We start from the raw sequence: 27,724 nt of genomic DNA on the forward strand, positions 1-27,724 counted from the left end.
AGCAACATTTCCGGTGTGCATTTAAATTGTCACAAATTGTCACACAGTAGTATTCTGAAGGTGGTTGTAGGTGGTTTGGGGTGGTTGTAGGTGGTTTGGGGTGGTTGTAGGTGGTTTTAGATGGTTGTAGGTGGTTGTAGGTGGTTGTAGGTGGTTTTAGATGGTTGTAGGTGGTTGTAGGTGGTTTTAGGTCATTCCTTCTTTTAGTAATTACGCCGCAAATGAACAATGATTATGGTCTGCGAGATTTGATAAAAATTTATCAGTTAACTACTCTATGTGAGAACCGACCAGCTCTCTGAAATAATAAATTCTACTTTGATTGCGTTACTTACATAATCAATATATCCGTGAAGAGCATGTGACCTTATTCAACATATAATATCATTGTTATTTACGAATGAGATATTTTCCCTGTTTGTTTGGCGATGAATATGAGATTGGTGATCGATGTACGACGCAGAGATCGAATAACCGGTCAGCAATCGCGATACAACTGAGACTTTTCATCTTGGCGTTTTAGTCGAAATTCGCATTCCGCTGAAAAAGACTCAATGTCTCACTTGGCATTCCAGCCTCTTACTTGTTTCACCTTGTTCAGGATGTGATCTTCCATCGATCGGGTGGAATACTGTATGGCTTCTTTTTCAGCTCGCTTACAGGCTCTTATCAACTCAACGATGGCAAGTGAAAAAATTAAACAACAAAAATTGTCACCCACAGAAGCCACCCAATTGGATTAAGTTCTGCCCTTCGAAAAATCTCGCACATAACAATGACGTGACGACGTACGATAGACGAACCTTGAGTCTTCGCTCGTGAAGAAGTTAAACCTCTGCCTCAGCTGGGCAAGAGAAGGTAGATGGAAAAACCAAGCAGCAAGATGTTATCGTTTAATTTTATTTCAAGAGGTTTGAGGAAGACATTCGCGTGCGTGTGGGAAGTAAAACTCAAGAAAGCCACCAACCCACGAAACGTCCTTTCCATATTACGTCCATCACGACAATGCAAAAATATATGCGTCACCGACTTCGACAGCCGAGAAGACTGCGCTTTAAAAAAGGTAAAAATATTTTTATACCCAAGCGATTATGGCGATCATACAATTTCTTTCAGTATTCTATTTACTGTCGGTGTGAAGTTTGAATTCATTTCAATAGAATGACTCTTCCACTGGGAATGACTAGTCCACTGAGACTATGACTAGTCCAATGAGAGTAACTAGTCCACTGAAATTTAGACGATAGGCACTGAAAGAAACTAAAGGAGATTATACGAAGCCGGCTCTCGATCAAGATTACTGAGATTTGTCAGAAATGAGACTTAAGAGTCCAATGAGTTCTGAGACTGCTTTTCTTTTATTCTGATAAACTTTCTTTCCCCCACAATGCATCGGGGTTTAGCGAAGTCCTTAAAATCCCAAGTTAACTATAACTGAGGTAACCTCTGGTAAGTTAAAAATCTTTAGGGTGAACTCGTCTATGTTTAATGTTGAAGTAACGAGAACTTGCTGATTTCTTTTGCTGATCATTATTATACAATGATTTTTGTCTGATTAACCAAAAATTCTATATCTATTCGCTGAAGTTAGAAACCACGTGGCTAAGCGTCACTTTCGAACTACATAAAGACTTTGTGAAATTTAGTCATGCGTTTCTAAAGTTGCTCATGGAGTTCAGTACTATAAGCTACACTAGTTATGTGAAATCACTCATGCATTACTGTATTTCAGTTTGAGAATTCAAACAAATTATATTTCTTATACGGGTTGCCCCACCATTCTGACTTCTTTCATAACATTTGGTTAGTCATTTTACTAACACAGTTTCATGAAGGCACTCAGGTTTGCTGTTAGTTGTACCTTCATAAGTTTACAAACTTGGATAACTTCTTAAAGAGAATAATCTAAACTCACCTATAAAATCAATTTTGATGGTTTGCTTTACTTAACTTATTTGAGCTCCTTTAAGACAACAAACTTACTTCTGAGTCTGACAGCATTAAAAAGGAGAAATAGGGAAACTTAGGTAGGCAAGATGATTGTGGTAATTTTAAACAATCTAAAGAAATCACTGGTTTAAATAGCAGCTATGAATGTTTGTTTATTTATAAATATACAATTATTAAGCGAAAATAATAGAGGGATTTCGGTTAGCTTGACTATACAACCATGATTTCAGTTTCTGTAAGAAGGTTCTATAAATTGTCCGTGGCATCTGAATGCCTGGTAAATGATGAGAAATGTGTAACACTTGAAATGGGATACGGTATTTAGGTGATTGTTAAAAAAGCGGAGGGATTTGTCGGAAACTTACTAGGTTGCTTACTTAATTACTAACTAGCATGTTAAATTGCATACTTACTTGAAGTGCCCCTGAGATCAAAATTATCGTACCTCGTTTTTTTCCATTTTCGTGTTCAGTGTGTCCCCTTCACCTACTCTGCCAATTTCAGTTTAGACCGAGCACCAGAAATATCTTTTTTCGGGCCGTTAAATTCACGATTTCGAGTCCGCCATTATTTGATCATGTTCCGGAAGTTGATCGCAGGACTCAAAAGCTCAACGCGAAAATCTCACGTGGCAAAATGTCAAGCAAACATAACAGAGTGCTTTACTCTATTCTTACAAAAACTAAACAAAAATGACTGGGCATCGCTGCGTAATTCAAAGCTGAAGTAATCGTGCAGACCATGCTGCAGGTATTTCTCTGCATCGGAGCCTTGCAAATAGATCAGAGCGGGAAAAACGGATGCGATTTGTGCGACCTCGCCGAGTAAGCTTCAATCCTACAGAAATATTTGTGATCTACTCCGAACACTTCTCGGAGGACTGTTTCGAGAGATCTGAGTACTTTGAAGGATCTAGGTGAAGAATTCTGTCGGGTTCAGTGCCTACCGTTCAAGAAGAGAAGGGACAAGAAAAACCGTCCTCAGTGCGATCTCGACGCCGGAAAGCGAAGTCTACGAACCTCCGCGGTTTTTGTCACCTTTACATATGAGCTGATCAATGTCCACCTTTAACAACTCTCTGGCAGAATACCTTACACAAAGGAAAGTACTCGGTAAACATTGTAAATAAGAATGATAAAATAGTCGAATTGAGGATTGAGATTTCTGACCTCAAAGAGCTCACTTTTATATAAAAGAGATGAAAAATATAATTGTGTTCTCTGATTCTAAAAAAAGTTGGCCTTAATATCAGCGAAAGCAGAACAAACAGCTTAAAACACAAAGCGTAAAAACACTTTAAAATGTAGGCTTGCAGCCAAAAAACCGAGAAAATGAAAATTTCTTTAAAAACCTGTCAAACTATCAACCATCTGACAGCCAAGTAAGCGTGCTATCAAAGGGTCTCAAATTCATCCCAACGCTCGTGACAAACGAATTTAAAATCAGGCCAACTTTTGCGAGATTTATTCGCAAGACAAATGCGCCTCCGTTACACCTTTCACGGACAAAACAAAGAACCACTTCTGTTTCATATCAAACTGAATCCCACCGGTTCAGTCTTCTAGCGCCCTTCACAGCTACTTGTAAAATTGTCATAACGCTACTTGCAGACTGCATCTAAGCCAAAAAATGCTGTGTAACGCAATGAGGTCACGGCTCTAAAAGAGGTGACACAAACTCTACTTTAAACCTCACCGAAGCAACACAACAATAATCATCATGAATAAGACAGAAAAAACAAAAGAGGCCAAAGTGCATCTCAACGACAGATTTCACTTCAAACATCGCAAAGCACCGATAGTAAAAAACACGTAGGAAAGAGTTAATGAGATCATTGACCAAATGCATCGGGGAAAACACATTGATGGCTTAGAAATGGCTTTCACAAACTCCCAATATCCGCCTTCGGATACACAATTAGCCATTGCCGAAAATTATTTTTACTAATCACCCGATTATTTCTTACAAAAAAGGAAAATCCCTTACGACAAGCAAAAATACAGTTGAGAGCGATCCGACCACAAAAGCCACATGGGGAGTCCGTGCCGTTCTGTGTTTATCTTTATTCGCATGGCAAAAATTCATCGTTTGTCGGCGCAAAACTATCCACAGAAGCTTCCGATGATTTCTGGGACAATTCATCGTCTGAAAAAGTCGACATTTCCCGACTGACAACGAAACAGTTCTCAAAAAAGTAATATGTGTGATTCTCTGTGCAGCGAACAAAGAGAGTTGTGACAAAGCAAAGCATAAGTTTGTTGAGCCTTTGACGTCATGATGACGTTTTTGCGGGCTCGGCTGAAACATGTTTTTAGCAATGGCGGACGATTTTTGGACGACTTTGAAGCGGTAAAAATTGGTCATCGAAGGTTTTTTTTGAGTTTTTAATGGCAAAAAGGGTCTTACCTTGACCCAATTCAACATTGTGCAAACAATTTAGGCAAAAATAAAATGGTCAATTTTCGCCTCAGGGGCCACTTTAATTACATACTTAATTGCATACTTACTCGCAAACTTACTTTCAAACTAACTCACTTGCATACTTACTTGCACACTTGCTTTCTTGCACTCTTACATACTCACTAGCGTGCTTACTTGCATTTTTACTCACTTGCATGCTTACCTACAGGCATACTTACTTGCATACTTAATCACTTGCATTCTTACTTACTAGCATACTGACTTACTAACTCGCAAACTTATTTGCTTGCATACTTTCCTACTGGCATACTTATCTCAGATAAGTAAGCAAGGAGGAAAGTATGCAAGCAAATAAGTAGTATTTGCTTTCTTAATTACTTGCATACTTACTCGCATACTTACTCGCATACTTGTAATTGTACATAGGTACCTGCGTAGTTACTTACTTATTTACCTGACTGTACCTCACAAAAGTCATTGTCTTAATTGTGTTGACAGGATTGTAGCGATTAATTCTTAAAAATCTCAAGTTTCAGTGTGCAATGCATAATATATCCAGCAATCCAGTAAAGTTGCCAACGACTATAGATCAGTTAGAGGGATTTCTTGAGGTAATTCATTTGTCACGCCATTACCAACAAGACTGACCTTGCCTCTTTCGGATTATTCTGCATAAACAAATGCCTGTTCGCTCAAGGTACAGACACAATTTATAAATGGAAGATGTTTCGTCAAATCAGGACAATGACGGGACCAAGTTTGCAGCTTTTGAAGTCTTTTAATTCTACAATATGTTGTGATGCTGCCGTAGACCCATTTGTTTATGGATTACCACTAGAACATAAATAATGGCAGCACTCCCTAACAATAAGATTGTGCTAGACTCGGAACTTTCTGAAACTTTCCGTAAATTAATCCATATTCTTCTGTCAAGGTCAAGCTTATCAGACGATGTTCTTGTCAAAATATGATCATTTATATTATCTCATCACAATGTTGCTCAATGAAAATTAGGGGAATGTGGAACACAAAGCAGGGGTAGACATTGAACAAACAGGTAACGCTTTTTTTTTTAGGAGCTCTGCTTAGAGTGGTTCTACTTGATTGTGCGCCTTGAGAGTTCTGGTTGATAATTTTAGATAGTTTAGTACATAGTTAAGTGGATAGAAATACATACAGGACTATTTCAGGAAACTGTTGCTGTAGAATAATCTGTAAACATATTGATAAAAAGCTGGGAACTACTAAATGAGATATATTAGAGGCTCATTGCCAAATGACAAGCATTTCATCGATTGTTAATTATCAGTTTTATTGTTGATTCACGCTATATTTTAGGTGTTTTGGTGTTGAGGTCAGCTTTATTACGTAGCTTGGCTAATTTTTTTATACTCACGAAGCGTCAGGGAAGGGAGCACAAACTGTAAATTCGTAAGAAAGAAAAACAACAGAATTGAAGGAAAGAGACTAACCGCATAACAAACGCAAAACTCAAAGATATTTCTACTTAAAGTTTTCGAGATGCACAAAACAAGGCCGTCGAAGTTTGTAGAGCATGAGAGAAGTTACTAGCCTTTCGAATGCATTGAAGCACATCAACAACTCGAAATTCGATGAACCCGGAGTGAAAAGCAGGAGCTAGTTCTTTTAAAACTTGGTGGAAATAGAACATTTAAAGTTGCGAGGTAGTTTCTTAAATTTTTAGCAGGCTTCAGCTTTAAAGAATTATTGCAGAAAATATTTTGCCATCCGAACTCAGCTGTGATGGAATTGGCACATTATTTATAGACGATAACTAAATATAGCCACTTATTAAACTACCAAATCGCCAGACAGGTCGCAACAGACTCTCGGTTTATTGTGTATTAGGCGCAATAAAGAATATTCGATCCAAGTGGAAATATAAATAACCCACGAGGACTGCGTTTTTTCACGCAATGTAAGTTTTCTGGAGCAGATTCTAATTTCGGTGCGTTTCCTCGGATTGTATGTTGTGGTGATAAAATTCTTTTTCCCTTAATGCCTTCATTGAAATGGGGCAGTTCAAAATGCAGATTATCTGAAGTCTTTCCCTCAGTAAACAAGGGAGTATTCTCTGAGGAGACGATGCTGCAGACATTTCGCAGCTTACCCAAAGATCCCAAACCTAAATAGACTTTTGGCGCACAAGGAGTTTTTGTTATTCTAGACTTAATTGTCGAACCACCAATCTAGATCATTGGCCATCGCCTCGCGAGAGTAAGATAAACTTCCTCTCGTTACAAAGGTGGGAAACGGAATCCTTGAGCGCAAAATCATTGTCAGGAATGTTCCTGCAGCTAAGTAAAGCATATTCGGTAAGAAAGATCCTTCTCCGGTAGCCTGCAGTGCAGCCGGACATGTCACTCAAACCCAGGATAAGATGATTAGGGCTGTAGTGAAGGCTCTCTGCGACGCGGCCACTTTTCCAGTAGCTGGAAACATTGATTTATGACATAATGGTGGGGCCACATAATAACCAAGCCCATCCTTAGCGTAAGTTCAGAGCGTGATAGGAGTCTCTTTGATGGATTGTTCCTTTCTCAGCTATTACCATCGCCATAACTCGCATCATTGTCGTTATTCACCTAATCATCATTATCATTATCCTTACCCTCATCGTCATCGTCATCGTTATCACCGTTGTCTTGAAGTCTAACATTCAAGTCATTGAAGAGAATTGGGCCAAATACCATTTTCCGGAGGATGACCGCCTGCCTTGTTCTACATCCATCTGGCATGCACATTACATCTTAATATTGGACGCCACTAACTATCAGGAAAGCGTAGGCCACAACCATCTAGCCATCCGAGGTGGTAAAGATGATTTTGCCATCGAATATTGTCAGCTTTGAAGATTACTAAGTCTTTGCACGTGGCACGTTTCCGGCAGCGGCCATCTTGAGTTCTTCTTTCAACGGCAATTCATCGGAGAGAGAGTGCCATATTGTGCCTTCCATACAGCTCAGTTTAATATATCGCTACTCATCGCACATGAAAATGTCCATCCGTCATGCTGGCCCACGAAACGACACATTTAAGGATGTGTCCTTTCATCGCAAGGAGCATGAAACTCTGAGTAGCAATAAATGTCTTCGACCAAGTACTCCTTGTCTACAAATCTATCTATCTATATATATATCATGATATACATATATATATATAATGAAAATTAAGTTTCCCGGTAGACCACGTCTCCGATTACGTAAACAACATCTTCGATTGCCGTGTTGCCAGCATGGTTGTCCTGATAGTGTAGTGGTCATCACACCTGACTAGTAACAGGCGGACGTGGGTTCAAATCCCGCTCAGGGCAAATTTTCTTTTCAAACGTTTATTCTATTAGTATGATTATTTGGGGTGTACAGGGTCAGGGTTTCCCTCGTATACAGAATTTATATATATATATATATTTAGTATAATTTCAGAACTGAGCATAGAGTTTCTAGCAATCTGATTGGTCGAGCGGTTCCTTATATGGCGCTATATAAACCGCTCCACGCGGTCTACATAAAACGTTAAAATGAAATGTTCATAAATGTTACTAAAATGTTCTGATTTTAGAAATTTCTCTGTTGTTCAGCCCTTAAATTATATTAAAACAATTATTCGCCTCAGGTTCGGTGAATATTGTCGAATAAAGCCCTCGACCTCGTCTCGGGGATTATTCGACGATATTCACCTCCTCTTCGGCGAATAATTGTTAAATATAGGGATTAAACTTGGTGTCCGTGAAACAGTGCTCGATACAAATAGTAGAGCGGGTATAATGTGTGGCAGGCGAAAAAAATACGACTACATATACATGCCTACAGACCTGTTTCGTGGTTGCCCACTCATCAGGGGATTTTAATGGCAGAACAATGCGATACCATCGCCTATATACTACACTAATTGCTAAATAACATGGTTTATGCAGTGTGAAAAGTGTCAAGTCAACTTTTGCGTAGGAGGGCTTTGTTTCTGTGTCGGCAGGAAGAGACAAGTTACGCTTGTTGAGTGATCAACACTCAACAAGCGTAACGAACTCTTCTTCTTTTTTTTTTGAGCAGTAACACCAACATCGGCCTCTGCAGAGACGACGGCCTCACTAAAGAACGCATCAGGCCCGGAGGCGGACCGCTTTAGGAAAACAACATTAGCCCATTTCAAACAATACGGCCTTTTAATCTCCATAAACACCAACTTAAAAACAGTCAACTTCCTCGACGTCTCACTAAATCTAACGAAAGGAACATAATGCCCTTACAGAAAACCCAACAACGATCCCCTCTACGTCCATGCTAAATCCAACCATCCCCCTTCCATCATCAAGCACCTTCCACAGCCTATTAACCGGCGTATCTGTGACCTCTCCTGTAACGAAGATGTATTCAACAAGGCCAAGCCCACATACGAAGACGCCCTGAAATCAAACGGATATAACACCCATCTCTCCTACTTCAAGCCACCACACCTTCCCCCCCTAGTTCCCGTGACTGCTCAAAAAAAAGAAGAAGACAGATAATCTGGTTCAACCCCCCCCCACCCCCTTCAGCAAAAACGTCCAAACTAACGTCGGTAAAACTTTCCTTACACTTGTTCAGAAGCACTTCCCCACCTCTCACAAATACCACAAAATCTTTAACAAAAACACCATCGCAGTCAGCTACAGTTGTATGGACAACATGGATTCTATTATCAGGAGGCACAATCAGAAAATCCTGAACCCCCCCGCGACTAGCCAAGACTGCAAGTGCAACTGCAGAGTAAAACAAGCCTGTCCCTTACAGAAGGCCGACGTAGTTTTTGCCCGTTTGGTCTTTGTTTGTGGTGACTTTAGCCTTGTAAATTAACTAGGAAGCGAGGCAGTTGTCCCTCACAGAACAACTGCCTTGCTTCCTCCTTAATTTACAAAGCTAAAGTCACCACAAACAAAGACCAAACGGGCAAAAACTACGTCGGCCTAACAGAAAATTCTTTTAAACAAAGATACACGCAGCATTCCCTCTCATTCCGAAACAAAGCCTACACTAGCAGCACCGAGCTATCCAAATACATTTGGGAACTTAAGAGCACCAACACTCCCTGCTCCATTCATTGGTCGACAATCCACAAAGCCGCATCTTACGAAGGAAATTCAAGAACATGCAACCTCTGCCTTGCCGAAAAATTCCTCATTATCACCGCGGACAAATTCACTTCATTAAACAAACGATAAGAACTCATTTCCAAGTGCCGCCATGAAAACAAGTTCTACTTGCGAAACCAATAGAAATTCCTTTTGTCTTCTTAATTGCTTCCTATTATTTTAACTATATTTTCTATTTATAAATTGACTTTACAGCACGGTATGTTTTCCATCGACAATAAACCGTCTGACGATCGCAGCGCAAGCTCCGTGAAACTCAGAGTAACGGTGAAGCGATCTTCCTGTCATTAATTTATAACCGCTATTGAAACGCTCTGCAACCCGCATCGAGCACTTTTTCACAGCCACGACTTCTGCTAGTCTGTTTATATATATATATACAGACTAGAAACAATAAATTAGTTATATATTTATAACTAACTGCAATCAGTACTGTTTTGGCCTTCTGGGCCTCATCAGTACAGTGCTGATGCTAGGATGGGGGAGAACCGATGTGATTACTCCAAACGATCCCACATTTGTGGTATCGTCTAAGCCATGCCAGAGTGCTCAAACTAGGAAAGCCTAATGTAACACCCTTACTTCGTTTTAAAGGAAGGACAATGAAAATTTTTGAGCCCAAATTTCAAGCTAATATCCTTGTTTAATTCTCGTACTGTGCTAAGTTAGTAGTTTATCCTCCTTTTCTAAACAGTTTCTAATCTTTCTTAATCAACAATTGTTTAAATGATGTCAAAAAGAATAACGTGTCTCATTATTTCTCTTGATGATATTCAATTCTTTATTAGACAGAACCTTCCTTTCAACCTCTAGGGCATATAAGAAAATGATATTGAGCCGAGGTCATAAGACGTAAGGATGAATCCAACGCCCTGAGGGGCACCACTAGGATCCCTACTCGTCCAGGACAGTCCACTTAGATATGCTTTCCTGAATCATGCTTGATCAGAAATACTCCTCAATGTTGCAGTCACAGGACCCCCTGATATGTCTCACGGTTGGTGTGGTCAAGAAACCAACTTTAGTCCCCATATTTAATTATGGCGCTGATGCTATTGACAGCGGTGAAATTGACAAAAAATGGCAACCTCTCTACCCCAGTACTAGAGTCATCGCGCGTTTTTGTTTGTTTTGGATTTCAAGAGTTGTTTGACCATGAAGGATGTAAGATACAAATAGGTACTTTAAAATTATGTTTCTCCATGTTTTATTTTGATAGATTCCACAGAGGAAGACGGGAGGTCACTTGACATTTTGACTCTGCATCAGAGATGCCGGGATATCGTTTGGCGAACGCAGACAAAGAAGCACTTGGAATAAAATACCTTTGTAACTCGTGCACATTTCTTCTAAAGGACGCTATTCAGACCAAATGTGGACATTTTTATTGTCAATCTTGCCTTGGAAATTTGTGTTTGTACGTGTGATAAGTAATTTAATATTTTTACTTCCGATCCGCAGTAAGCTTATAATAATCAGACAACAAGTTCAAAAACTTGACTTTAGAACACGGTTTGTGGTTTTCGCCTCCATGAATGCAAGGAAAGGGAAGATTTTGTGTCACTGTTAACTTATTACCAAGTGAAGGCCTTCAATCATGTTGAATTGGCCAAAAGAAATCCTTCATTTTTTTTCTATTTAAAACTGTGTGCCACGCTTTGAAAAGAACGAATGAGTCAAATGTCTGCTCACCTCCAAATTAACGAAAACAAACGGTCATGGACCTTATTGTAATCAATTCATTTTATATATTTTTAATACTGTGAAACATTGAATATTTCGCCCAAACTTCTTAAAAAGATGATTACTAATCGAATTTATAATGAATCATCTAGAAATGGAACATTAAATATGACCTGTGTCCAAGATCAACAAGTTCTCCTTCCACATGAGGTAAGGCACATCAGATCAAGAGACTTACGTTACACAACACTTGTAGGTAGCATACTTGCTTCCTGTTTTCTCCAGTCATGACAACCTTTAACCTTCTTTTGAAAGACTTTTATCAATTAGAATTCATGATTCAGGGAAAAGAATGTCAAAATAAGTAATGATGATGATGATCAAACACTTGGAAGAAAATGATAATGGAACCTTTGATCGAATGTTTGTTGGAGTAAGACCACAGTCCATGATGGGAACATTGGTTTTCATACTATAAAACAAACATCAGATTTCTTGTGTTGTTTTAATTTATTTTAGATATTCAGGATATGATTGTTAAGCAATTACTTAGATGGAAAGTCTATGTATGGCTGTTTAGTAGTGTAGAATTTGATTTCTTAGCCCTTTTTTCTGAGGTCTTTCCTGATAACTTCATGCGGCGTGAAGTTCAAACATTGGTTGTGCACTGCTCATTTATGGAAGAAGGATGTAAATGGAAAGGGGAAGTGCGATATTTGGAGGTACTATTTGTCTTGATGGCTGGTTTAAAGTCTTGAGTCCAGTAATGTTCCTCTTTGAATGACTGTTTGTTAGAATTAACATTGTTTTTGGTTTGTTTATTTTGCTTTTTGACACCTGTACTTTATTGGGCAATCAAAAAGAAAAATAATTTTGTCATTTAAAACATGTACTGTGTGGCAAAATATTAAAATATGTATAAAGGGCGACAGTTTTTTAAGAAACTGTGGTGCTGCATCGGTGGGGGAGTATATCTAGATACCTTGGTTTGATCAACTTAGTTGATGATGTAGATTAGCCTCTGAAAAGAATGTCTAAAGCTGACGTTTTGAGGGTTAGCCCTTGGTAATTCACTCTGATGAGGTGCAAGCGCTCAAATCGTCAGCTTTAGACACTCTTTACTGTGGCTCTTCCTTATCAACTCAGTTGAGAAAACCCAAGTACCCTTTTAAAATATGTAGTCACCGATGTAACCTGTAACCAAATGGTGATTAATTTTTTTTACAAACTTATGTTGTGTGGAAAAGGTGATGCAAAAGGTTGTAGGTTGCAGAAATAAATATTTCACTCAGTTGTAAATTAAGAATAGATAGAGCAGAATCAAGAAGCTCATCTTACTGTCCGTTTCACTCAGTTAACATCTGTACAGCTGTACATGCTGTTGAAGGAGTCCAGCAGCCTTTGAAGCCTTGTAAATTGATTGCTCATCTTTTGTATCAGTTGTTTCTGTTTACATGCTGAAGGCAGTAGAGGTGCCACACATTCCTCTGCTACGTAATCCACATGATTGACTACTTACTATTTCTTGTAATTTGGGTTTGATGCAGAATCACACAGTCAGCTGTGAATTTCTTAAAGTTCCATGTGTACATCCTGAGTGTGGGGCACTAGTGAAGAAAGCAGATCTTACTGAACACTTGGAGAAGGAGTGCAAGTGCAGGCTTGAAGCATGTGGGTTCTGCAAAAAACAAATCAAACTAAACACAATGAAGGTATGTAATTCTTGTGATTAAAAGACACGCTGTAATTCTTGTGATTAATGTTGACTTCAATCAGTCCTCACCGAAAGTCAGAAGGCAATTCAAGTTTCAGTGCCATAAAAGGGTTCCTCTGGAAGTGCCCCTGAGGCATTGTTTTCTGAAATATGTAGCCAACATTTCTTATTTGACTATTAATTATTGTTTGTGTCAACTATTTTTTTGCGTTTTCAGTTGCACCACGAGAAGGAATGTCCAGCATACCCTGTTAAGTGTGAAAAATGCAGTAAAGATGACATTAAAAGAGCCAAGGTAAGAATATGCATTTTATCAGCGGAATCTTGCAATACATTGGGCTTCCATTCATGCCTGCTGGCACATCTTATATCCGCTTGAGATTCTTTCAATTGCCCTCATAATCGTTTCCCGTTATTTTCTTTGTAGTTGACACAACATCAGGATCCATTTCTTGGAGACTGTGCTGGTATACAGGGACCCTGTCCATTCTCACAGATTGGTTGCCCTGAAACTGAGGTATAGCGAGAAGAATATTTCTGTTTTAAAGAAGGTCATGTAACCGTTTATGGATCTTGAAGGTTTACCCAAATTTGTTCAAGGGCATAACTAGTTGCACCCCACCCTCCTGAAAAAAGGGGAAATCAAATCTAAGAAACAAGAAACAAGAAACAAGCAAACAAACAACAAGTTAGTAAAGGGATGATGAAGTTTGTGTATTAACTAGAGACGTGGCACTAACAGCATGGTTGCAGTGGTTAATGCACCGAAGAGTCCTCTTTTGAGTCTACGGAATTGGCTCACTTTTTTTTTTCTGTCAATTGGGTTTCATAACCCTGTCACGCTTTCTACGAGCTATATGAATGGAGGGGGTAAGTTTCTAAAGAAACTGTGGTGCTACGTCGGTGGGGGTAACAAGGTAATTTGGTAATATCAACTAAGTTGAAATTGTAAATTGGCTAACGTAAAGAGTTCAAAAGCTGAAGTTTCGAGCGTTAGCCCTTCGTCAGAGCGAATGGAGGAATTGTGGGTTGCGTGTGGCTTTCTATGCAGAAAGTGGAGCTACGCCATTGGTGGGAACATGGTGACGAGAAAAACACGAATGAAAAGCGTTCGTTGATACCTATGGGGTTAAGAGTCCCGATTTGAAAGATAAACTTTTATTCAAGAATTTTACGACTTTCCAAGCTACCTAAACGGTAAGGAAAGACCGCAGAAGTTCATTACAAACTAATGACAAACCCGGCACCTTTAAATGCGCTTGCGCACGATGCAAAACTTTCCGATTCCGAGAACACCTTCGCGACGTAGAAAGGAATGACAGGGACGCATCAAAACCAGTCGCTAGACACTTTAATCTACCTAATCATTCTAAGCAGCATATGGCAATCTGCGGTCTTCCTTACATTTAAGTAGTTCAGAAAGTCATAAAACTCTTGAACAAAAGTTTATCTTTCAATTCGACACTCTTAACCCATAGGTATAAACGAACGCTTTTCATTCTACTAATTTATTCGTGTTCTTCTCGTCACCATGTTCCCATCAATAGCGTAGCTCCACTTTCTGCATGTAAACCCACACGCAACCCACAATTCCTCCATTCGCTCTGACGAAGGGCTAACGCTCGAAACGTCAGCTTTTGAACTCTTTACGGTAGCCAATTTACAATTTCAACCTAGTTGATATTACCAAATTACCTTTCTACGAACTAGTCGTTCTATTAATTTGCTCGATCTCAGGCGCCATTCAATCTTAAAATATCGGACTGATTAAAGGTATTTATTTCAGCCCCACGTAATTCTAATCCTTTCAGTTTACTCGAAAACCGTAAATGGATTCATTTTTGAGAAATTACTATCCTGCCTCAGCGGTCCATTCAAGTATTTTTTCATTTGTTGACTTAGAGTTATAAAAGTAGGTAACTGAAGCGCCACGTTTTATGCACGCTTTTCTCTTATACAATTTAGGTCCTTACCCGGGAGCAAAGAGAAGAACATTTGGAGCAAATGAACACTTACCACACAACGTTGATTTTGCGCCATGCCCTACGATTTAGCAGAGAACTAGAAGCATTGCTGATTCGAGATCCAAGAATCGTGTCCAGAGATCCGCACATCCTTCCAAATTACGAGAGTGTAATTACAGATTTAGTCTCTCAAATTCAAATACAGGCGGGTGAAAATAGAAATCTGATCCTAAAACATCAAGAGCAGAGCGAAAGGATCACCGCTTTGGAGAGAAAAGTGGCTTCGGGAAATCTCTCAAGAGCTGGTCCTTCCGTTCAAATAGCCAGTGGGTCCAGTGGGTCCAGTGGCGATGCTCAAAATCCTGAGATTACACGAAGGGTCACTGTTGTTGAAAACCGAACCGCTGACCACGAGGTTCTTCTGGTGGAGAACAATCGTACAATGGAGGAAGTTAGACGTGACATGGGTAATATGAAAAGACAACTTGATACCACCCAGGAGAGCTCTAGGAGGCATGACCGAAGGATTGAATCTATCGAGCACACGCTGGCACTTAGAAATGTAACCCTGGCTGATTTGGAGGAATACGTAAAACAACAAGAGTTCTCAAGCTACGATGGCCAGCTGTTGTGGAAGATTTCTGATTACGCTCGCAAACGAAATGACGCAGTCACTGGACAGCAAGTCTCCTTCTATAGCCCTTGTTTCTACACCAGTCGCTATGGCTACAAAATGTGCGCCCGCATTTACTTGAACGGGGATGGAATGGGCAGAGGAACCCACATCTCGATCTTCTTTGTAGTCATGCGCGGTCAGTATGACGCACTGCTTCGCTGGCCATTCAGACAGAAGGTCACGTTCATGTTGCTGGATCAAGATAACGTGGAACACGTGATTGACGCCTTCAGACCTGATCCGAACAGCTCATCCTTCCAGAGGCCAAGAAGAGAAACTAACATCGCCAGTGGATGTCCAATGTTCTGTTCGCTTGCTGAGCTGAACAATCATGCATATGTCAGGGACGATGCCATGTTCCTGAAAATAATTGTGGATACATCTGATCTGTAAAGCAGAACTCGAACATTCTTCCTTTGGTTGGTTCCAGTTAAGGCTAAACAAATTTTCTTTAATTACTTTATGTTATGTTAATCAAACCACTGCACTTTTTAAGCTCAGGGTATTTTATTTGTCATCTATTTTAACTTTCAGGAAAGCTCATGGCAACTGCCTGGGTACGAGTAGAAATTGAGGTCATTAAACCTACGTTGCGAGAATATGCTATTTTGCTGCGTTTTTCCTTTCTCTAAAATCCCGTCCATGACATTCTCCCTTCCCATGCCGTTTCGAATGACCGGAACCTCAGGCCAACAACTTGGGTTTCCCATGCCGTCGAATACCATAGCAACCTTATCATACAGGGAATAATGTTTGGGTATCATGTTTCAAACTTTGAAAAATTGAAGACACATTTTGATTAATGCTTTTCACGACTTCAGTTCATATTGCCTTTCAAAATATGATTAGCATGTCAACATAAATAAGGTGTCAGCGTTGATGTTTTTCAAGCATAATTCAATAAATTTTGGCCACTGTGACTAACAAGAAAACGCAAAAAATCGCCTCGATAGGGCTGACAATGCCACGATACTCACTCACTATCAGTTTGGCTGTTTTAATTTTGTCAACTACTGTTTTCACGTTAAATTTTTACATTTACTTTGTGGACCAGAACTTGGTTGGTCAACTCTGGACGGGAAATTTGCTTCATCAAAGCATCATCAGCGCAAAGTAAGTAAATCTTAGGACATATTCTACTAGATTTCTCAAAGAACCTTGGGTTGCAAATTATTCTGGGCTAATTGTAATTTTTTCGTTTTTAAACGGGATTTGTAACTTGAAGTAAAAGAAAAACAATTACGATTCAAATATATTTTTGGATTTTATGATGGCTTATCGGGTAGATGCAATCGACGGTAGAATCAATAGCAAATCGATACTAGCATTAACCGATTGATGTTTTGCGGTAGCGATTTCTACTTTTAACAAACGATCGGTGATAACACTGTCGATTGACCTTGTCACGATTGCTGTATTTTAAAAATAACACAAGGGATAGGGGTTTAACACTGTCGATCGATTCTAAAACTACGATTGATAATTCTATCAATCTGCTTCGGAACATCAGCGATGTTTAATCGTCGCTTTCAACTGGAGTCTTAAAATGGCGTCTACTGAAATAACACAAGTGATTGAGGTTCAGCGTCGACGATTGACCATGTTACAACAGCAACTAAAACGATTTACAATTACGATTTGCTGCTAGCACTAACGATTGAGTTTTATCACTAGCGATTCATATTTTAAGCACAAATTGCTCCCCGATCATACACAATGTTGTTTGCTTTAGCAAAACAATGTATTTAAAAAAAGTTGTGGAATTGCTAGACATTTCTCTACAAAAGCCTAACACTCTTAAACTTCGTAAAGTGGATGTCGCGTGCTGAGTAAATTCTTTCGAGATCTTGACTTTCTACCTACAATTTCATTCATTCCCAGTTTTCTGGAAAAACAAAAGCAACATTGAATATATATAATTTCTTAGGATCCTTAGCAATGACGAAATTAGAATGACATTCAAATGGAGATCTACACAGAAGATAGCCTTTAAAGACTGTTAGAAAACACTGAGATAAACAGAAAAGTTGGGAAAGAAAGGGCTTACCCAAGGTTCCACCCTTTTTTTTTATAATTAACGATCTACTTGCTCTTTGAATAAGGTTTGTAATCGTAAATTCAGCGTGGAGAATGAAAAATGGAAGTGATTAACACGAACAATCACCTTTAACAGTCTTGGCCATAGACAGTTTTGCTTACACCATTTTCTGTGATAGATTGGTCGAGACAAAACCATACTGAACAAACTGACTGAGTGGTACTGTTTCTTTCTAGCTTTCGTGGCGGCCATTTTGAAATGCGAAGGGTATGGCGGAACAGAATTTCATAATTTCAAGCGAGACATCGTTGACGTATTTATTGACTTCACTATATGTTGAAAGAAAAAAGTTTGTTTAACCGTGTTCAAAATTTAAAAATAAAGAGAGTTCTCTTCTGACCGTGAATTCAACAAGGATTAAACACGAAGCGATGAATAGGAAGAATAAAAAATGTAAGAAAGATATTTTCCAGGAAATTCATTTACAGAAATTAACTTGACGCAGAGCAACAGACTACGAGTAGTCCCTCCTTTTCGGCTAAGTCCGTCGCGTGAGTAAAAAAAAAAAAAAAAAACAGTGGAAAAAAAAAAACTGATGCAAGCGCGCCGCGTGGAACTCTTGGGGGTGACACAGATACACTCGCCTCACTCATGGAGCTCCTGCGGCCTATCAGCGTCACTCCCATAGTTCCCCGCGGCGCGAACATCAACTTTTGTCGCTGACTTTTTTTTTCTTCGACGCACACGATGGACTTCGCAGAGCAATTTTATTTTCTATTATTAGACGGATTAACTTTTTTTTTTTTTTTTTTTCCAAAAAAAGAGCTTGTTACCGCGGAGACTGAACAGGCACTTTTCACATCGAATCTACGATAGGGGACGTGTTTTCTTGATCAAAAATAATAGCAGTTTGCCGAGTATTTTGTTAAGTTAAATAGACTATTTTTCACAGTAAGGAGTTAGAGAATACTCTAGTTCAGTATAAAATAATGTCCTAGAGAGAATAAAGGATAATCAACTAATTATTTTTATTTTTTATTCTTTGTGCTGAATAGCTTACGTTAAATATTCATTCATATTCCCGAACGAATGAATTGACCGAATGACATATATGGAAAACTCTTGCTTGATACCAATTTTGTCTTGTAAAATTGTTTCTTAATCAGGCATAAATCAAGAAATCTATGCCACCTCGACTTACAAAACAAACGCACAAAATCGCCTCGATAAGGCTGAAAATGCGAAACCCACTTAAGTATCTGTTTGGCCTTTTTCATTCTGGAATCAATCAGTGCTTCCACGCTTCTTATAATTACTTTTTGTTTGTGGATGGAAGCCACTACGATCCAGACGGGAGGGAGACTGTTTCATCAAAGCATCACTAGCGCAAAGCAAACCTTAGATGTGACAATTTCAGTAAAATATTTTCAATTGCCTCCGGGTCGATACCAATGCTCACTTCCGAGGCAATCTTTCAAGGTCAGTAGAGTTGAATTATGAAGTTTGATTCAAAGTATTAGGACATAAGCATGAAATCAACCCACGAACATCGCATGGTACTTGGATATCACTTTATTGACAGAACCTTTTCTTAAAGCGTTTTATGAGTATGGATATTTGGAAGGTGAAATTTTCTCAAATATGGTCCGAAAAAAACATAAAACAAATTTATGAGAGATACTTGAGTATGAATTCTATTGTGTTCATTCTGTTGTTTATTTGAAGTTCCAGGGCTATATGTAAATAATTTAGTTACAAATACCCCCAAAATTACAGATTCTTTCGATATCTGCCGCCCCGTCAAAGCAAACGACTTCCTCTAAGGTAACCGTAATTGAATGAGAAGCCAGTTTGTCGCTGTTTGACGGCTCAGAGGTTAAAAAAAAAACATGGCAAATCACCTCCGGGCTGACCGGTTAGCGCGCATGGAAAGCGCTCTTTAATTGTTTGGTATATGCTAAAATTAACTCCAGATCAAAAGGTCGCTGTTTCAGACCCGGGGCTCCTCCGGCCAAAGCCTTGTCATATGAACTTAATATACCCTTTCGCACCCAAGATCTCATCAGGAATTTCTCCTTACTGTCTGCCATACAATCCTTACGATGTAAGCTCAGAGAATTTGGTATTGGATCAACTAACAATCCCCTAACAATCTCATTCCCTAATTGCTATTTTTCTTTATTCTTATCACCTTTCTGCTTGACATTGTAAGGAGAAATTCTGTTTTAAGTCAGTCATAGGGGTTAAGGGACTAATCTTAAGTTGAGCGGTGGCGAATCCTAAGGAAGGGCCACCCCCCCCCCCCCCCCATTATCAAGACAGAGGGTTGTTTTTTTACCACTTGTTTCACTCCAACGTTCTTGTTACGCGAACAGGATCGCATATTACTGATCAAATGAGCAGGATGTGAAAGTAGAGGGGGGGATGGGGGGAAGACATAGGTGTGGGCTGATCGAGAAGTAACTTTCACCCCCCCCTTCTCAAAATTTCAAGGTCTGCAGTAACTTAACCTCAGTATGTCTAACATTTTTTTTTAAAAAAACAGATCAAATGAGTGGGATGTGAAAGTAGAGGGTGGGGTGGGGAGGGTGGAGGGAAGGCATAGATGTGGGCAGATGGAGAAGTAACTTTGATCCCCCACCCTCTCAAAATGTTAAGGTCCGGAGTAACTTAACCTTAGTATGTGTAACATCATATCTTTTTACAGCAGTTACAGCAATATCACCGCTGACAGACAAGTTTTCCGTCCCGCGTCAACCACTCCCCCACTGAGGTGCAGCCCACACAATAACATCCTTTTCTTAAAAACTCATAAGACAGGCTCAAGTACCATAGCAAATATTTTTTACCGCTATGGAGACTTAAAAAATCTTACATTTGCTCTTCCGGGCGCTACATTACTAGGATGGCCAAAGAGATTCCAAGTCTACTTTCCTTTTCGTTTGCAAGACAAAACACCAGACATCCTGTGCAATCACGCTAGATTCAACAAAAAACACATGAACTGGCTTTTTCCCAAAACAACCAGCAAGTACGTGACCATTCTTCGGAATCCAGTGGACAATTTTGAGTCAGCGTTTAGATACATGAATTTGGGAGGACGTATTGGCATGGGGGATGATCCCGAATCCTTGAAAAAGTTCCTAACACATGGAATTTCATTTACCACAATGCGTCAAAAGGGAGAGCCCCTTATCAGAAATCCCCTCATGTTTGACTTAGGATTTAGTTTTAAGTATTACCAGAACATCACAGCTGTAAATGAGTACATTAGATTCCTGGAAAAAGAGTTTGATTTGGTCATGGTAATGGATTACTTTGATGAATCATTGGTGTTGATGAAACGACTGCTTTGCTGGGAAATTGAAGACATTTTGTATTTGAAACTGAACGAAAGACAAGATAACGAAAAGGGTACAATACTGACATCGGATGTGAGAGAAAATATCAAACGATGGAACAGAGCCGATGTTCTTTTGTTTGAATATTTTAATCAGTCACTCTGGATTAAGATTGAAAACGAAGGAGAAAATTTTTATGAAGAACTGGCCTCTTTTCGTAAACGAAGGCGCGAACTACAAAGTACGTGTGTGAGAAATGAAACGCGTCTAGAAACAGTGTATAATGGAAAGACCGTGAAAGGCTATTTTCTTAGAGAAGGACTGCCGAAAGAATTGAAAGCATTTTGCGGAAAACTCACAAGAACTTCTAATAGCTATCTTAGATACTTACGAAAGAAGCACGAGGACAGAGTAGCCGACGAAGTCAAAGAGGACGAGGAGAGCTGGGACCTATCAACAGATCTGTTTTATGATCCCGTTGAACTGGAAGTATATTCCAAGAAAGATATTTTAAAAAAGCCCATGGATTAATGAGTGAAGGAGCCGACAAAGAGTTCTCTTCTACATCTTAGTTTAAGTCTCTTGACAAAGGAAATGCAAAGTCTTCAAAAGTTCAAAGAATAATAAGAAAAATTTACTATAAAATTAATAAAAATAATCTATAACTGATGAGTTTAAGGAAGTCTTGGTCGACCCTTCTCTACTTCCAGATCCCTGTCTTTAATGTCTAAGTTCCTCCTTCTAGGGGTCCTAGATGCCCTTAGACATAGGAGAGCGCTCCGCAAAATTGCAAAGGACACTTTCGCTCTGACCCATGAAATTGTTATGGCGTATCTCTCTTGCTTTTTTGCGGATAATAGCTCGGCTAATTTTGAGTGGTACCTCAGGCATTCGTCAACCATCCCCCCGTCGTTGTAAATACCAGTGGGGTGAAAGTGCCTTGGTCTACTTCTGTTACACGGGTGTTTTATTTTCGCTCCTTTTCATTTTCATGAATCCTGTAAATCTGCTTGGGGCTAAGATCTCTGTAAGAGTCTGTATTGCGATGACACACCCTTATATCGAAAAAAGCAGCCCTCTGTCGCTCCCAGAAACCCCTACAGTGGACTTCGAGGCATACGTCAGGGGCTTCGTTAGTCCCTTTGGGAAATTCTTCGCCTGTAATACGTTGTAAAGCCGGTTCTACCTGCACATCGTAACAAACCATGTCTAGCAGCTCGGCCTGTAGATCGTGTATTTCATTGTGACGCTGAATGACTAAGCCTCCACGCTGGCAGATAATCGCGTGATCCACTTAAACAAGCTCCCACAAACGCATACTGATGGATTATCAGGTATTGGCCAATCATATCGAAGCCTCACAGCGTCCCGAAATTCCCGCTTGTTGAGATCAAAATCCATGTCTTTGAGAGGAATAACTGTAAGCCAGTTGGATGCGCCTTTTTCACAGGCCAGGTCTACGGCTCTTTGTGTCTTGTCTGGCAATAAGGCCTTCTCCTCCTCGAGCTTTTCTTTTAGTCTATCATCCTTTTCTTTCCGGGTCACGTATACTAGTCGTTGTACCTCGACCTCTTCTGGGGTCTCGTGGGATTGCGCCTCTATTTTGCTTACAAGTGGAGCGCTTACCCTAACAGACGCTGAATACTCCGCATGCGCAGTATCAGATGGATTAATGAGCCCAAAGCCTCCCATACGCACCGGTAATGCTACCAGACTACGCTCTTCCTCAGAACAGTTACGTTCTATGAGCGACGGTATAAGTACATCCGAGATTGCACGCTCTAAAGGCTGCAGTAGGTTCTCAATATCCGGCAGTGTTCTCATAAAGTACGTCCACCGATGTCGAAGCCCAAATGGGAATGCTGCGTAACTAGCTTGTGGCTGAGATCTTGCAAACTCCGCCAACCTCGTCAATTTTTTCACCCACTCTTCTACCTTACTACCCACATATTGCTCAAGATAAGACTGAGAGCCCAGCGCAGCGCCAAGGTGTTTGCGCCCCTCAGTGGTGATGTTGATACCAGTCCCTTCAAACATTTCCTTCGCGTAGCATTCCTTTTCCGGCTTAACAACAAGCCAGCATTTCTTGGAGTTAAGATAGTATCCAAGGGTCGGAACAGCCTCTCTCAACCCATCCCACCATTGCTTAACCTCTTCTAGGGATCCTGCTCCAGTAACGTCATCCGGGAACCAGCATTGTTTTGCAGTGCTTCGATTTTGAAGTAAAAACATTAACGGTTGTAGACTAATTGCATACATTGACATAGCTAAAGGGTCTCCCTGTGTGGTTCCTTCTGCAGATTTAAGCTCACTACCACCAACCACAAAAATGCGCGCAGGAACTCGATAAGTGTTAGTTACATAGATGGCGATCAATGGGCATAGCGCGGCCGCTCTGTTTAGTGAATTGAAGGCGTTAGAGGCGTCAACTAGTAAGGCAACATCAGTTTCATCGCCTCCAAAGATATTGCGCATGGCATGTATTGCGGCTTCCTCGCCACTCTTCTGACCAGCGCAGACATGCATGGCCCCACTAGCGTTTACCATATCTTGTTTTGTGACTTTTGTGACGCATTTGCCAATTATTCTTCTAATCACCTCGCCCACACTAATTGGGCGCTCCTAACCGTTACCCTTGTCAAGCGGAATAAGACGACTGGCCACGATAGGTTCAATGGTCAGCGGATCAACAAATTCCGTGTACAGTCTTCTTGTGAGTGTAGCAATAGACTCGCATAGGTTGATACTTGATCTCTTAAAAGACTTGCATGCCAAGATCCTCTTGAAGCCATTGGCGTCCACACCCGAGGGGCCGCCAGACCCCTTAGTTCTTAATGCAGCTTCTCTCACAAGCTCTCCATTAATCCCTTGAAACACTAGGTCAGGTATATCTTCCAAAGGTCCGAACAACATCGACCCTAGCTTGGCCCTCTGCACATCAGGGTGTTTTTCTCTCTTAGAGTTCTCTTATCGTTTTAATTGTCCTGTTTGGCTTTCCTTTTATTTTAACTATTTTTACTCCCTAACATTATTTGAAATGAAATTGGTACGTTTAGGCAAGTGACATTTTTTTGGCGGCATGTGATAGTCGAAGTGAACAATAAATGTAGAAAACAACCAAAACCTGTAAGTCTCAAAACCCCCGAAATTCGACCATTAACATCGACAACTGCCATCCAAAATACGGAATTCTGAAAATATTTTGCACTTAAAACAGTCACTTAAAGCTTATTTTAGAATAACTCTTAGTTAATTAACTTACTCGTAAATATTCTCGTAGTTATGGTATTATACATTTGTTTTATACTGTCATATGTAATTGTAGTGTAATTTGTTTTATGCAGGGCCCCATTTAAACCAGCATATGCTGAACAGGGCATCTCTGCTAAAATATTGTTGATAAATAAATAAATATTGAACAATACGCTGCGAAAATACTACGCCAGGCGCGCACTTTCTTAGTGACGAAGATGTCGCGACGAAACCAATCAAAGAGGCCATAAGTGCAAAGCATAGTGGTTTTCTCGCTGGTCTCCAAGGAAACACTTGCAGCGCAGAACAACGTTTTTGTATCAAATAAAAAAGCGCTAATTAAGTTGTGAAAACTTTTCATTTTGTGCAATGTAGTAGTCTGAAGAGTTTCATAATCCCTCGATCAAAAGCTTTGCTTTGATTTTGAATTGTGCACTGATGAAAAGATATTCCCATGAATGTTAACGATTCCTACGAGTTTATCTGAGGTCATTAAGTCCTGTCACTGGTACAAAAAGGAATTGTTCAGGCTCTGCGTCAGCAAAAAATTAACTAGAAATTTTTTTCGTGTATGCAAGCTATAAAAATGCGTAGCCTTTCTTCTTGTATCCGCTGTCTTCATTTACTTAACAAGGAGATTAAACGTGAACCGTACGACTTATTCTTTATTATTATTATTATTATTATTATTATTATTATTATTATCCGACAGTTGTAAAAACTTATGTTTGCCATAAGATCATACACAGAGTAGGGACTGGGGCGATTAACGTGGCCCTGGCTGCGCGTAGGAATAGAATCTTCCTAAACTTTGAAGACGTAAATAAATAAATTAATAAAAATTAAATAATAAAATACATCTATATCTAATAATCTGATAAACACAAGAAACTTGGGAACGAAAAATCTGTAAAAGTTATATAAGTGAGCTCCTTAGCTATCGATCTAGTGATAATTTTAAAAGGTCTTGAAATGTTCAAGGTGTTCGAAAGGACAGCTTTCTGCATTTTTCTTAGGATCCCCTCTCCCCGGCCTCCGAACTCCGAATAGCTCTATCTTAGACACGTCCACAACTCTCGACCATCCGCCCAGGACATCAATGATGATATTATGTTGTTTGATGGTGTATCCTGGATACTGCTGAGCCATCTCCCACCTCAAAGGACCATACTTTACAGTCTTCTCCTTGGTCTTCGTCAGCCGGTTGTCCATCCACGGGCACGACATCTCCACAGCTATCACCTCTTTCTTCTTGACGTCAATGAAACGCGCATCTACTCTGTTCTGCTTCACAAAACTGTGCTCCGTATACACTGGAACATCCCAGAAGGCCTTGGCCTCCTGGGACTCATAGACTGGTTTAGGATCTACGGACGAGTATGGGGGGGGGGGGGGGGGGGGCACCACATCTATCAGTTCCAAATCCTTCAGCTTCTCGAAAAACAGGACCTTGAGGGCCGCATCGTGTCTCGACAAGTACTTGTTTTGCGCGAGAGTCGGGCAGCCGGCCAGCACATGGGGAAGACTCTCGGGTGCTTTGTTACACATCCTACACATAACATCATTGACCTGTGTTGTTCTCACTTTCCTCGCTGTATGCAGCTTTGTTGGTGTAAGCTGCTCATGTAACTCTACAATCCCCGCAGTAGTGTGTGCGGGTGCCTCCGGCCAGCTCCTCAGCCAATCCCAACACCCGCTTTGATTCAGCTTGTCGTCTTCCCACCTCGCCGAGAGGAAATTCCTTGCCACCTTTCTTCTTGGATCTTTTCTTGGCGTTCAGCTGTAACAGCTCTCTTTAAGAGCCTCTTGAGCTTATCTAATGGTACTTCCTGCCCGTCCCTGTCTCGGCATTTTGGCTCAGGAAAGGAGAACTCGAGAGCAACCCCAAACTCTTCAGAGAATTTGGCGGACTCCTTTAATAGAGATTGATGACCATGTGTTGTGGCTTGCTCTTCAATGGCTCTCACCAGGCTCATGGTTGGGTCGTTATTACTATAGAGCCTGATAGCTGACTTAATCTTGATTTGTTTGTACTCAGTCTCCACAGACTTCAGGCCACGCCCTCCTAGAGCTCTAGGCAGGTAGATAAGAGAAGTTGATCCAAGCGGATGCTTCCCACTGCTATTGCTGGTAATCTTACGAGCCTGTCTATCCAATTTCTTTAAGTCAGAAATGTTCCTATGCTGTGAGCTCATGAGGTATGAGAGTACCGGTAGCGCTAGTTGGTTAGACGCCACCACTCTGTTGCTGTCCGAGAGTGGGCTTCACCAGATGACGGATATTCGTCTTAGGTAAGTGTTAGCTGCTCGCTCCAAAACCACCTTCTCATCTTGCAATAACTGTTCTGGTACTCCCAGAAAATGATAATGCAAGTCCTTCTTTCAAAGACAATCCACGCTCATTGTTCCCATCAAGTATCCTTCGGAATCTTGTAAGGTAATTCCCCTACTCACATACAAAACATTACACTTCTTGGGGTTCCACTGCAGGCCGATGTCCCCCATCGTGGTCTGAGCCATCTCCAGCACTCTTTTCAATTTCGCTTCAGAGGCGGCGAACACCTTGAGATCGTCTGTGTAGAGCAAGTTCGTAATCTTGGACGCGATCGGCTTTGACAGCCTATAACCCTCGGTAGAGCTCAGTCTCCACGCAACCAGATTAAGACACAAGGTAAATAGCCATGGACACAGAGCGTCACCCTATTATTATTATTATTATTATTATTATTATTATTATACATTATGAAGACATAAGGTAAGTTTTACCTCAAGTCTCTGGTTCAAAAAAAGGATACTGAAAAGAGAATAAGCATAAGCTTCAATTTTGTGGACGAGTCACCTTACCTTTTACCTATTTTAAGACTTGTAATGAATTAATTTGTTTCCATAAATTTTTAGTATTTTATTTGTCCCTCACAAAAACATATAATAGTGCGGAGCGTATATTTCTTCCTCATCTCCTCGCTTTGGTTCTGGCCTCTGAGGAAACGTTTTGTTACCTTTCCTTTACACAAGAAAGTTTTTGTTATTTCCTCAGAAAAGGTGAATTTTCAGGAAGTCAGCAATCGCACAAACAGATCTCACAAAATTGCTTCAATAACGCTGTTATTTTGCTGAAAACTGGCCAAGATTTTGAAATCAGTGCTAAGTTCGTCTTTCTGGATCATAGAGAAAAGTTCTAATATTTTTTTGCCCCGGATTAGACGCCGAATTTGTCATAGACCGAACTTAATTTGAATTTGAACAGACTCAAATTGTAAAGTTTGAGCTGTTGATAAATCTACTTTTTTTCTTTCATTAACTACAGGGAAACTATGAAAACAGTCGGCAACGTATCTGCCCGTGTAGATCCCCTTTCCACACCAAACTGTTCGCCACAACATCGATCTTTTTTCTTAAGACGCACAAGACAAGCTCAAGTACGATGTCAATTATTTTCTTTCGCTATGGCGATTTCAGAAATCTCGCTTTGGCTCTTCCAAGGTATGTTGAGTTTGATTGGCCTCAAAGATTTCAAACCTCTATCGCCGCTCCACT

General features: G+C 40.2%; 2 protein-coding genes and 2 pseudogenes across 5 annotated transcripts; 2 read left to right on the forward strand and 2 right to left on the reverse strand.

Moving 5' to 3' along the window:
- Positions 1-368: 368 nt before the first annotated feature.
- Positions 369-16,156, forward strand: LOC111339676 (TNF receptor-associated factor 2). 4 transcript variants are annotated; one of them, XM_088743165.1, is made up of 8 exons: positions 369-1,063; positions 10,740-10,937; positions 11,356-11,413; positions 11,821-11,925; positions 12,751-12,915; positions 13,135-13,212; positions 13,345-13,434; positions 14,883-16,156. In XM_088743165.1, the coding sequence occupies exons 2-8, from the start codon at positions 10,792-10,794 to the stop codon at positions 15,948-15,950; spliced, it is 1,710 nt and encodes a 569-aa protein (XP_088599291.1). In that variant the 5' UTR covers positions 369-1,063; positions 10,740-10,791; the 3' UTR covers positions 15,951-16,156. The 4 variants fall into 4 exon arrangements, with proteins under 4 accessions (XP_088599291.1, XP_088599292.1, XP_022802119.2 ...); XM_088743166.1 differs by lacking the exon at positions 369-1,063 and adding an exon at positions 1,431-1,449; XM_022946384.2 differs by lacking the exon at positions 369-1,063 and having other exon boundaries at positions 10,579-10,937.
- A 4,062-nt stretch (positions 16,157-20,218) lies between these two features.
- On the forward strand, positions 20,219-21,584 carry LOC111336865 (galactosylceramide sulfotransferase-like). The gene has a single exon (XM_022943036.2). It carries the CDS (start codon positions 20,277-20,279, stop codon positions 21,465-21,467), a length of 1,191 nt encoding a protein of 396 aa, XP_022798771.2. The 5' UTR covers positions 20,219-20,276; the 3' UTR covers positions 21,468-21,584.
- A 26-nt stretch (positions 21,585-21,610) lies between these two features.
- LOC148717988 (uncharacterized) lies at positions 21,611-23,849 on the reverse strand (annotated as a pseudogene).
- Positions 23,850-24,871: 1,022 nt separating this feature from the next.
- Positions 24,872-26,768, reverse strand: LOC148717989 (uncharacterized; annotated as a pseudogene).
- Positions 26,769-27,724: the final 956 nt, after the last annotated feature.

This window comes from Stylophora pistillata, chromosome 13, assembly GCF_964205215.1.
Source record: "Stylophora pistillata chromosome 13, jaStyPist1.2, whole genome shotgun sequence".
In the NCBI taxonomy this organism is placed as follows: domain Eukaryota; kingdom Metazoa; phylum Cnidaria; class Anthozoa; order Scleractinia; family Pocilloporidae; genus Stylophora; species Stylophora pistillata.